The sequence below is a fragment of the Dipteris shenzhenensis genome, chromosome 8, assembly GCF_047967505.1.
Source record: "Dipteris shenzhenensis isolate YYH24624 ecotype China chromosome 8, Dip_SZ_1.0, whole genome shotgun sequence".
Classification (NCBI taxonomy): domain Eukaryota; kingdom Viridiplantae; phylum Streptophyta; class Polypodiopsida; order Gleicheniales; family Dipteridaceae; genus Dipteris; species Dipteris shenzhenensis.
The window spans coordinates 47409821-47422963 of record NC_141603.1 but is presented as its reverse complement, the minus strand read 5'-3'; the positions used below and the strand labels follow the sequence as shown (position 1 = coordinate 47422963).

Below are 13143 nucleotides of genomic sequence, written 5' to 3'. Positions count from 1 at the left end.
TAAAAAGAAAAAGATGTGAAAAACAATTATTCCATTTATTTTTTGTCAAGAACTACCAAAGGGAGAACGTATGGGCACAGCAAGGAGAATTTTAGGTAGATTTTGCTCTCTACCTGTAAGAGATACAGGATGTTTCCAGTTTGACTCGTTCAACTATACAGAAACAACATCACAATTGCAAAGAGCCTTAGCATCTAAACATGTTAAAAAGACGGATGTAGCAATAATAGAAAATGGATAACAACCCCTGGGTTTAATCATTAACCCACCCATCAAGTCTCAGCAATCCTTCCTTAATAAAATAGAATTTGTCAAAATATCCTCACTTACTGATCCCATGCTGTCCTCAGCTATGCCCTGATCTGTCACTGTTATCCTACATCAAAACCAGGGAAATTTTTGTGTTTAAACAAAATACCATTTGACAGCTGCAGATGCCTGTTCTAGATCATGATTCTGTGCTCAAAGGGCCCCGGTATGTCTTCGATGCACCTTTCAAACTTGAACTAGTGAGCTATACTGCAGTCTATCAGCCACAGTCCACCCTGTACAATCTCTTTTCCAATTGCTCATGCAATGAGGAAATCAAAAAGAGGCTAAGAGAAGCTTGGATTGGGTACATGGAGTGGTAGCAAATGACAATGTAAATCAAGATTTCATTGTCAGAAAAATAGGGTCAATTGGTAGGAACGAAGAAAACAACCTGATGCAAGATCATACAATATCAAATAGCTCTATAAAGGTGATGCAAACAAGCTGATGCAACATCATACCAATATTTATTAAAATAATATTTCTGATGTGCTTTTGCGCTCACGAAGAGCTCTATAAAGTGCACAAAGTAAATACACATTGAAAGCTTGTGTGATCTTGAAGAAGCTCTCTAAAAATAACAAAGTAAAGACAGTGCTGAACGCTTATCTGCAGTTAAGAAGACATATGCAAGTTTATACCTCTGAAAACTCTCTCTCTGATTGTTCAAGTATACTATCAAGCTTAGCTTGACCACTGACCATCCTATCAACGTGTGCTTTTTCTGTAACGTTCGCAAGTTCTCTACATTTTAGTTGGAGTTGTATTCTGTCATCATCAACCTGGAAGCAATTTAAAATCAGTGTTTCAGTGATACAAAAAAGGAAGAATATATGGAAAGCATTATGGATTAGGAAATCTACCGACAGGGCATTGTGTACATTCAATGCAAGATCCTTGAGCACAAAGTTCCACAGTTTTTCAATATTAAGACATTATGGCACACAGCATCATATTTACAAAAAAAGTGCCTTTAAGAAACATTTCTCCTAGAACAAAGAAATCTCAACCTAGAGCCATGGTTCATTGATATTCATTTCTAATGTGCTTACATTTGAAAGATTTAGAGTGCAGAGCCCTAACAGTTGCATATTTGCAGTTAGAATGATGAACTTTGACATTGACCATCATCTAGTGTTTCTCTATCCTAAACTATGGATGACTTGGGATTACTATTGCGCCAGTCTCCACGTTCAGTGGGCAAGTTAACCAGCCTCATCAATAGGCACATGGGACACCTTATGACCGATGTGGTAGGCCATGAAGTAGATGTTTCCACGAGAAGTGATGTGTCAGAGTTTAGAGATTCAAAAAGCTTACCAGTGACATGGTTACAATAACTAATCAAGGCGTCCATTTTGCTGAGTTAACGTAGCTGGTTAGTATGGATGGCTCTGGATTATTGACCAGAGAAAAAGGGTGGGAATATCAGGATTGGATTGGTACGATTATGGTTAGGGCAAGACATATGTCCTTCAGGCACACAAGGATCCAAGTGAGTTGACTTGGCCCCCTTTGGAGGACTTATGGTACTCCTGTGAATCGCTCAATAGTCCTCAGTGAAAATGCCCTAGAGAGTTCACCCTTGCAAGACCTATCTTAGAGGGCTTTTTAGATGTGTGCCCCATTCCAAAAGGGAAATGCATGACCATGACAGGCATGACCTAGCATTTCCAGCCACCATCCTAGTTCTTATCTAGTTTTTCATTTGTTCAAACTCCTTGAGTGGTTCTTTACCATTGAGTTTTCCATGCTCTGCATGAAATATCTATGCCTTAAGTTTCTTGTCTCGTTAACAGAAGTCTATTTTCAGGGGTAGGAGGCGGCGGTTTGGGGGGGCGGGGGGGGGAGAGAGAAAGAAAGAAAGAAAGAAAGTGTATTATTATCCACTAAAGGCCAAAATGGGCCCATGGGACATCAAGAACTCTGCATACAAGATAGCACAAAATCAACGTGCCACAAAGAAGAGGCATCGTCGAATATCATCTAAGTGCTACGCAATACAATGCAAGTGAAAGTACATAATGTCAAATCTGAGCCTAAATACAAAGTAAACTAGATGCAAGGAAACCGCCCCTGGGTGCAAAATGGGGGGATGAGTACAATATGCCAATGCAAAGATACAAGTCCAGGTGTCACGGAGTCTGAGAACCAAAATAATACTGGAAATCCTGTCCATCGACTCTGCCTCCTGCTATGAGAGTACAAATCTGAGCAAAGGTGAGGTGAGCGGCTGGTGGGGCGAGATCTCCATGAGTAAGTCTCCTCCGAAAAGCTGCCATCATCCTGGATCGTCTGGAGATGAAGCGACGAGTACGTCCCCTATGTAACAAGATCCTGCGGCGTCTACAAACCATCTCATATGTACATCCACAGGGTGGAGGCATGTGTCCTGTGTGAGCTCTGACCTCCTCGTGCTCCTCCTGGTCTCTGTCCTCTGGTATAGCGTGTGCCTGAGCTCTATCAGGCTGGGCTCTATCACGCTCCGGTCTGTGCTGATGGTCTCTGAGGTAGTCTCGTCGAAGCATAGTGGCCTCCCTGACATAAAGAGCTAGGCAATGCTGATCCTCGTAGTCCATCACTCGTGAGAGAGGTCCAAAGCCATTCGTGAAGAGACAGTGGAATCTACCTCTGAGCTCATAATATAGCGGGCATCTGCAAATGAAGTGCTCCTCTGACTCCACCTCTCCCATGGTGCAACAAGGGCAGATCCTGGTCTCTCGGCCTGGTCGCCGTCCATCCTCCATGCGTCGCATCCTACCAGCCTCTATCTTGAGCTGATGCGAAGAGACTCTAAGCTAGCCAAGGGCAATCCTCAGTGAGTGGGACATGTGGATACCTGTATAGCCTGGTGGAATGACAAATCCATCCTCTGAGATTCGAAGGAAGTGGTCACGATATGTGGCCATCTTCGTCGGAAGCTGCGTGGGATAGATCCAAGTGCGATACGTATGAAGCTGCAGCAAGTCTGCTCTCGTGACCTGGCTAAGCTCGTGGCGAGTCAACTCGAGATGAGGGGCATCTATGCTGTATCGGAAGGGAGGCAGTCTATCCATGTCTAGTCCAAGAGATGTGAGCCACCTAGTGAGTCTGAAGTACCAGCAGTATCGGGCCCCAGATCGTGCCAACTCCATAGAAGATGCAAGTGCTAACCATGGCAGCCGAGCTCTGCCTGCTGCTGAGTCTCCAAACTCCCTAACCCTATGCAAATACATGACTGACTGAAACGCTGCATCCAATGCAAGGGGAGTAGCTCCAAACTCTGCTAGCATGATCTCGTGCGGAACTGTAGCCTTGGCCCTAATGAGCCGAGAGAACATGATGATCTGTAACCTCTCTACTCGTCTCCAATCTGCAGCGCCGAGGTCTCTTGCCTAGAAAGGAGCTGCATACATCGCAGCTGGTCTCACCAATGTATCAAAAAGCAAGGATTTCGTATCGGGATGCTGAAAGTGGGACTGAAAACACTGACGCTCAAGATGAGCCAACGAAGCATACACTTTACTAATCCTATCTCGTGCTGCATATGTCATGGTGAAAACCGGTCCCCTGAAAACTGCCCCCAAATAAGTGTACTCTCTAACAAGCTCAATGGGCTGTCCGTCATATGTGAAGCAAAACTCATCCGTGCTATAAATACGATCAGAGGTGTTGAAAACCATAACCTTGGTCTTGCCAAGGTTTACGGTCAACCCCCTGTCCTGGCAAAACCTGTGGAGTGCCTCAATATGTGCCTGGAGGCCCTGAGCAGTAGAGGAAATGAGAACCACATCGTCCGCATACAGGAGGATAGGAATGGAGGATCCTGAGAGAGTAGAGCCCACACCGCCTGTCATCTGTATAAACATCTCTAGCTCATCAATATATAATCCAAAGAGAGTAGGAGAGAGCGGGCAACCCTGCTTCACCCCAATCGTGCTGCATACCTCCTCTGAGAGCCCCTCACGTGTCCGAACCCGACCAGTGACCCTCTCATACAAAGCCATGATAGCCCACTGTATCTCTCCACTGAAGCCCATCTGGCGAATCCTCTGAAACAATCTGAATCGCGGAACTGTGTCAAATGCCTTCCTGAAGTCCACGAAGCAACAATAAAGCCGTTGCCTTCGTGACTTCGCCTCCTCTACCAGTGCCCTGAGTGTGAGGATGTGGTCAAGTGTCGAATGATCCCTGCGAAAGAGGAGGGGCGCGGGGGGGTGGGCGGGGGGGTTGACCGAGGGGGTGAGCGGGAGGGTTGAGGGAGGGGGGTGAGCGGGGGGGCTGCGGGGGCTGAGCGGAGGGGTGAAGGGGGGGGGTTCCAAGGGGTGAGCGGGGGGGCAGCGGAGGGGTGAGAGGAGGGGTGCAAGGGGTGAGAGGAGGGGCTGAGCGGATGAGGGAGAGGCTGAGCGGGTGAGGGAGGCTGAGCGAGGGTGAGCGGGGGGCTGAGCGGGTGAGGGAGGGGCTGAGCGGGGGGCTGAGCGGGGGAGGAACAGAGAGAGAGAGACGAAAAGAAAGAGAGAAAGGCAACGGGGGGCTGAGCGAGGGGTGAGCGGGTGAGGGAGGCTGAGCGAGGGGTGAGCGGGGGGGCTGAGCGGGTGAGCGAGGGGCTGAGCGGGGGAGGGACGGAGAGAGAGGGACAGAGAGAGAGAGAGAGAGAGGGACAGAGAGAGAGAGAAAGAAAGAAAGAAAGAAAGTGTATTATTGTCCACTAAAGGCCAAAATGGGCCCATGGGACATCAAGAACTCTGCGTACAAGATAGCACAAAATCAACGTGCCACAAAGAAGAGGCATCGTCGAATATCATCTAAGTGCTACGCAATACAATGCAAGTGAAAGTACATACTGTCAAATCCGAGCCTAAATACAAAGTAAGCTAGATGCAAGGAAACCGCCCCTGGGTGCAAAATGGGGAGATGAGTACAATATGTCAATGCAAAGATACAAGTCCATGTATCACGGAGTCTGAGAACCAAAATAATACTGGAAATCCTGTCCATCGACTCTGCCTCCTGCTATGAGAGTACAAATCTGAGCAAAAGTGAGGTGAGCGGCTGGTGGGGCGAGATCTCCATGAGTAAGTCTCCTCCGAAAAGCTGCCATCATCCTGGATCGTCTGGAGATGAAGCGGCGAGTACGTCCCCTATGTAACAAGATCCTGTGGCATCTACAAACCATCTCATATGTACATCCACAGGGTGGAGGCATGTGTCCTGTGTGAGCTCTGACCTCCTCGTGCTCCTCCTGATACCTGTCATCTGGTATAGCGTGTGTCTGAGCTCTATCGGGCTGGGCTCTATCACGCTCCGGTCTGTGCTGATGGTCTCTGAGGTAGTGTCGTCGAAGCATAGTGGCCTCCCTGACATAAAGAGCTAGGCAATGCTGATCCTCATAATCCATCACTCGTGAGAGAGGTCCAAAGCCATCCGTGAAGAGACAGTGGAATCTCTCTCTGATCTCATAATATAGTGGACATCTGCAAATGAAGTGCTCCTCTGACTCCACCTCTCCCATGGTGCAACAAGGGCAGATCCTGGTCTCTCGGCCTGGACGCCGTCCATCCTCCATGCGTCGCATCCTACTAGCCTCTATCTCGAGCTGATGCGAAGAGACTCTAAGCTGGCCAAGGGCAATCCTCAGTGAGTGGGACATGTGGATACCTGTGTAGCCTGGTGGAATGACAAATCCATCCTCTGAGATCCGAAGGAAGTGGTCACGATATGTGGCCATCTTCGTCGGAAGCTGCGTGGGATAAATCCAAGTGCGGTACGTATGAAGCTGCAGCAAGTCTGCTCTCATGACCTGACTAAGCTCGTGGCGAGTCAACTCGAGATGAGGGGCATCTATGCTGTATCAGAAGGGAGGCAGTCTATCCATGTCTAGTCCAAGAGATGTGAGCCACCTAGTGAGTCTGAAGTACCAGCAGTATCGGGCCCCAGATCGTGCCAACTCCATAGAAGATGCAAGTGCTAACCATGGCAACCGAGCCCTGCCTGCTGCTGAGTCTCCAAACTCCCTAACCCTGTGCAAATACATGACCGACTGAAACGCTGCATCCAATGCAAGGGGAGTAGCTCCAAACTCTGCTAGCATGATCTCGTGCGGAATTGTAGCCTTGGCCCTAATGAGCCGAGAGAACATGATGATCTGTAACCTCTCTACTCGTCTCCAATCTGCAGCGCCAAGGTCTCCTGCCCAGAAAGGAGCTGCATACATCGCAGCTGGTCTCACCAATGTGTCAAATAGCAGGGATTTCGTATCGGGATGCTGAAAGTGGGACTGAAAACACTGACGCTCAAGATGAGCCAACGAAGCATACCCTTTACTAATCCTATCTCGTGCTGCATATGTCATGGTAAAGATCGGTCCCCTGAAAACTGTCCCCAAATAAGTATACTCTCTAACAAGCTCAATGGGCTGTCCGTCATAAGTGAAGCAAAACTCATCCATGTTGTAGATATGATCAGAGGTGTTGAAAACCATAACCTTGGTCTTGCCGAGGTTTACGGTCAATCCCCTGTCCTGGCAAAACCTGTGGAGTGCCTCAATATGTGCTTGGAGGCCCTGAGGAGTAGAGGAAATGAGAACCACATCGTCCGCATACAGGAGGATAGGAATGGAGGATCCTGAGAGAGTAGAGCCCACACCGCCTGTCATCTGTACGAACATCTCTAGCTCATCAATATATAGTCCAAAGAGAGTAGGAGAGAGCGGGCAACCCTGCTTCACCCCAATCGTGCTGCATACCTCCTCTGAGAGCCCCTCACGTGTCCGAACCCGACCAGTGACCCTCTCATACAAAGCCATGATAGCCCACTGTGTTTCTCCACTGAAGCCCATCTCGCGAATCCTCTGAAACAATCTGAATCGTGGAACTGTATCAAATGCCTTCCTGAAGTCCACGAAGCAACAATAAAGCCGTTGCCTTCGTGACTTCGCCTCCTCTACTAGTGCCCTGAGTGTGAGAATGTGGTCAAGCGTCGAATGATCCCTGCGAAATCCAGCCTGCCCTCTGGCTCTGAGTCCTGTCGTCTCGGCATGGTCATTTATACGGCTTTCCAAAACTGATGCATAGATCTTGGCCATAACGTGGCCAATCATGATGGTCCTGTAATTCGACGGCTCCATAGGGTCCCCCGACTTGTGGATAGGTACTATGGTATTGCCTAACCAGGACTGTGGTAGGCCTGTACAAACAGACTCATTGAAGAGACGGGAGAGAACAAAAGCTAAGGTATCAATCCCATGGATTACATACTCCGCTTGCAATCCATCATGATCCTTAGCTCTCCCGTTCTTCAATCGGTGGACTGCTGCACGGACACTCTCTGGTGTGAAGAGACTAGATGAAGCTGGCCTAGGGGAGTGGGATAAATCGATATCTGGCTGATCTGGAACATCGTATAGAGCTGAAGTATATGCAGACCAGACACGTGGATCAGTGAGGGGGCTCTGAGACTTCGAGCGGAGGAATTTTCTCCAGAATTCCTTGGAGTCACAGCTGAAAAGCAAGCTTCTCAGCTCCTCATTCCGTGCTAGAAATTGGCGTTTCTTGCGCCTAACCAACCACTTGTAGTCTCTCTTGGTTTCGGCAAGGAGGGGAGACTTCTCCTTGGTCTCAAGGTTAAGTTTCCTGCGGAGTTCCTTACACTCCTCGTCATACCAACCGTTGCAAGGAACAAGACCAACCGGTGGGGGACTAGACGAATGACATGTGGCAGGGAACGACATGTGAGCGGCAGAAACGAGTGAAGTATGTACAAGTTCCCACCGGTCCCGCGTGGATGGTAGAGCATCTAATAGATGAGGACGGAGTAGGCGGCTGAGGTTCTGGCTATATACATCATCGAACTGGTGGTCGAAATGAACCTCATAGTAGAGTTGGCGGTCGTGATAACGAGGGGGAGGTGGGTCATGGGAGACATGAGTCAAAGTAAAGTGGATGAGTGCATGGTCGGCAGAGGGCATGAAGGGGCTAACAGTAAGGCTATGGATGGAAGGGACTAGAGTCGGGGGACCTATGATGTAGTCGATCACGCTAGTACCACGCCCAGAAGCAGAAGAGAATGTAGGCATGGAAGACTGTGGCCACCTTTACAAGCCGTTATAAATGACCATACTGTGCGAGGTGAGGAGCTCCAGTAGCTGACGTCCCTGATCTGTGGGCTGTACTGTGCAGTCTGATGAAGTCCGACAGAGGCTATCATCGTGAAATGCTGGGAGTATGACCGGATCCTCCATGAAGTCATAAGTGAGGGCCTGTCTGTCTGAGGTCCTCGCGTTGAAGTCTCCTAAAAGGATGACTTCTCCGCGACGTGAAAAATCTGCAATGTCCGCTGAGAGATCCTCAAATATGGACTGGCCTGGTCCAGTGGAAGAATAGATCGACTGCGCTGGGGGGAAGTAGCAAACTGCAATAAAAAGATCTCGCTGAGGGGCCCTGCGGCAGATGCGTACCCACAAGAATCGGGCATGTGAATCTGCTCTCTCCACTGTGATGATCCGATCGAGATGCTCTCTGTACAAAATGGCCACTCCTCCAGATCCTCTCACTCCAAATGTCCGGGCGTGCTGCCTGAAGGCAGATCTCCATGTATACCCTGTCACTCGTGGCAAAGGTCTCTCTGGACTCTCGTGTGTCTCCGTGAAAAAGATGATATCTCTCCCAAAGAATGCCCCCCGTAGATTGCCTGGTTGTGCTGTAAAAGAACCATTGCAGTTCCATACAGCGATGCGTAGACTATCTGACGGGTGGTGTGTCCCATGGGCCCTGTCCCGTCAAGCGGACGGGGCAGGAGGTGGAGGTGGATGTGGGGCTGTATCTGCTGGTCTGCCATCTCTAAGCACTGTGGGAGCACGCCTCAAGGTGCCTGTGATGAGTCTGCCATCCCTAATCACTGCCCACTTGCCCTGAGCTCGGGCTGCATCTCTCTGACGCATGAGCGCCTTGCGCTCCTCAACCTGTATCTGAGTCAGATCCTCGTCCATGGAAATCTGTGGGTGGTCTCTGAGTGTCCCTCTCCTCCTGAGGGCAGCTAGACGTGCCTGGGCATCTCTGAATCTGATAATGAGGGGCTGCTCTCTAGTAGGATCCCTCCCGACTCTATATGCTCCTACAATGCCATGATCCTGTACTCCCAATGTCTGAGAGACAAAGGTCACAGCCTGTGTCATCGTGGACTCTGTCGCCGAGGGTAAGATACCACGAATGCGAATGTTGAGGGCCTTTGTGGCCCTCTGCTGTGACTCGACCAATGTAGCTGATACAGTAGATCTCTGAGGCTGTGATGGCTGACGGCGGACGACATCCACCCACTCTGTGGCTCTCTGGACCTCTGTCTGAAGGGAGGTCAAACGCTCCTCAACCGCTGCTACTGCTGTAGTGGGAGATGTATCCATGTGCTGAACGCGAGTCTCGATCTGCTGCACTCGCTCTGTGTGTCCATGAATCTCTCCAGCAAGAGTCCTATGGGTCGCCTGTAAGACCTGAAGATCTGTCCTAATAGATAAGACCTCCCGATCCTGCTGTGTCACTCGATCAGCAAGAGAGAGAGAGAGAGAGAGAGAGAGAGAGAGAGAGAGTGTGTGTGTGAGACCGAGAGAGAGAGAGAGAGAGGCTAGCGGGACGGGCTGTAGCGGGAGGGGCTGGGCGGGGATGCTGAGAGAGAGAGAGAGATTATTAAAATTATTTGAAAGAACGAAGGGCCTATAAGACTGATACAATGACCTGAAAGGGTGGAGTCTCTATCAAGGCATCAACACACAAGAGGAGTGCAACATAGCAATAATCATAAAGACACCAATACATAAAATGAAGTCTTTGAGCCCGTGAAGAAGATGGGAGCTGGGAATGTGGAAGCACTTTGATGATCACCTAGAAGCTAGTGGAGGGGTCAAGCCTAAGAGGGAGCTGAAGATGTATGAGGCTATGGTGGCATAAAGCCTTTGGTGACTGTCAGTTACTGTGGTTTGATGTGGTCTCCTAGCTATGGCTCTGTTGGACAAATGCCAATATTACCCCAAACAATCGTGCCTCCGATTTGGTAAGCATGGGGGGGAGGTCCCCAGTCTGATATGTGCCTCAACCCGCTTGGTAAGTCTACCGTGTCTCTCGCTCTGGTCCTTGGATCTGCAGTCTCCTTGAGGCCTACTGGTCGGTGTTGATTGGCTGGAAAAACTCAGTGACCATGCTCCGAGTGGAGTCTGGCTGTACACCATAATAATCTATGTGTCTTCCGAAAATGCTCCCTGTGTCAAATGGCCTGATGAAAGAAAGTCACCAGGCATATTTGATTTGGATAGGACAAGACAGTAGATAGGGGTCCGAAGCAACCCTTGAAGAGCAATGATAGCGACCTAGGATCTCTAGTATACAGGGCATCCAAAAGCGAAGTGCTCCTCCACTTCGATCTCTTGCCGATCACATAAAGTATAGATGCAACCCACTCTGGGTACGCCCTTAACCAAATCCACTCTCAATGCGAAGTTGATGTAATGAGATGTGAAACTGCTTTATTGATATCCTCAAGCAGCCGGGGAGATGGATCCGTGTATATCTTTGTTGGGTCAATGAAGCCCTCCGTTAGAATCCACAAGTAGTAGTCTTTGTAGAAGTTGAGCTTCACAGGGAGCTCAATAGGAGCCAATCAGGTCCTAAATGTGTAGCCGTAAGAGATCCTTTTGGATAACCTGGATCACCTCGTGATATGTAAGCGGGACGAAGAAAGCCCTTAATATTGTATTGAAAGGGGGGCAATCTGTCTTTGTGGAGCCCTAGAGTCTCAAACCATTTGCATGTATGTGCATACCAACACCTCCGGTCACCCTCAGCTGCCAAGGCCATGGATCAAAGATAGGGCCAGCTTTGGTAGTCTATATCGGCTGTAGTGCAAGAGATATAATCCCTAACATGGTAGAGACCCCTAACAACCAGGAATATTGCGTCAAGCTATAGTGATAATGCTCCAAGCTAGGACTCTTTGATGTGGGACAAAAGGATTACTATGAATTTGGAAAGAAATGAAAGAACTAGAAAGCAATGAAAGGAAATGGAAAGTACAAAGCAATGGTAACAAAAATACTCACATGATAGAAAAGCTTGATGTAAACCATACTAACATGACACTAGAGGCTACCTGACCAACACATCAATCTAGGGAATGCACCAACATCCTAGAACTCGGCCAAGCCTAATAAAGACGCCCATCAAAGCCAATAGAAAGGCTCCCACAATACATCCCCCTTGGCTTCATAACAGGACATGGTAGGAAGCCACACACCACTCATAAAGGAAATGTCACTCAATGACTCAAGGAGATTATTACATCAATTTTTGGGAGACTACCCAAGGCAGAGTACCCACTCATGTAAAACTTAAAATGCCAAGTCACGATCATCAAGATCATAGATCTTTGGACGGAGAGAGAGATCTCGGGTGTGAGCCATGAGAGAATGTGTTAGTGATGGTGGTGTAAGAGATTACAAAGATATGGTGTTGTAGGCATAAAGTCAACCCTATCGTTGACCAGTAGTACTTGGGTACTATATATACCAAGTACTTGTATTGTTTCATTTGAACATTTCTATTGGAGCTTTCTTGTGTGTGCACTCTTGCTCACTTGTGTTCACAACTTGTCTCCACTTTGTTCCTATATTTAATATCAGAGCGCTTCCGTCTCTAGAGCCCATTCCCATGCTTGCTTCCAGACACCCGCAAGCTTGGTGCTCTAGTGCGCGTTCTTGGTTCTTACATTCAGCTCTCCAGCTTTTGTTTGAGGTAGCTCCAACAGTCCAGCAACTGTTTTTTGAACTTTTGAGGTCCGATTTCGATGTTTTTCGAAATTTTGAGTTGCTTGCATACAAACAAGCCTATCTCGCACCATTTTAGGTAGGGGGAAATTTCTTTTGTTCGTACAGTTGTACGAACCTCCGTACAGTCCTTACGAATCTGTCCGTACAGTTGCGCGACAATGCCGGGAGTCCGTACGACTTGTTGAAACCTGGTTTCGAGTCCGTACGACTTGTTAGAAGGCGATTCGAACAATTTTTGGCTGTTTTTGGACGTTTTTGCTCAAATCTCGACCCTTTTCAGCTCCAGCCTCTCCTCGGTGTGTTCCAATAGCTCCAAGCATCTCTAGGCTCTTCTCCACACGTGTATTGTATTCAGAAGTACTCTCGACAGCTTCATTTAGCTCCAAGCATCTCACTTCAGCTCCTTTGTCATCTCCAACTTGCCCACACAGTCAGTGGGCTGTTTTGCAGGTGTTTCGAGCCAAGGTGCACTTTCAGTAAGTGTTTTGAGCTATGTATTTCAGTTCGGGACTGTTTTTGCAGCCCATACTCTTGCACTCTCAGGTGCATTTACACATGCTCTGCATTGTTGGACGCATTTGCAGTTACTTTACAATTGTGGATGCTTTTGAGCTCGTTGGATGCATTTGAGCACTCGTGGGTGCGCTATTTCAGATTTGGGTTGTGCATTTTCAGTTTGGGATTGCACTTCAAATTGCAGCAGAGTGCAATGATTCGTTTATGCCATTTTTGCAATGATTGCATTGTGCAGTCAGTGGCATTTTAGAGCAGCCAGTCACGATTTGCATTTTCAGCCAGTATAAGTTTGGGATTTGCAGGCACATTTGCAGCTAGTTGCACTTTTGGGACTTGCAGTTCTTTTTGCAAGTACATTTGCAGCTTATGGGTATCCCATTTTGAATCATGTCGACTCTTTCAGAAAACTTTGGCAATTTGTCCAAGGGTGACAAGCTGGATGGACCAAACTATGCCTTGTGGTCATTCATGCTTAACAACATCTTGGTTGGTAAGGGCTTGTGGGATATTGTTAGTGGGGATGAGGT

The 13143-nt window shown here is 48.3% G+C and overlaps 1 protein-coding gene across 1 annotated transcript in view; it reads right to left on the bottom strand.

Annotated features, from left to right (window-relative positions):
- Window positions 1-884: 884 nt before the first annotated feature.
- LOC147899600 (uncharacterized) overlaps window positions 885-13143 on the bottom strand; it is a 220419-nt gene continuing 208160 nt past the window's right edge. Inside the window, exon 28 of the mRNA XM_087377757.1 lies at window positions 885-1094. Within this exon, the coding sequence (XP_087233883.1) occupies window positions 948-1094 (147 nt within the window). The 3' untranslated portion in view covers window positions 885-947. The remainder of the gene's footprint in view (window positions 1095-13143) is intronic.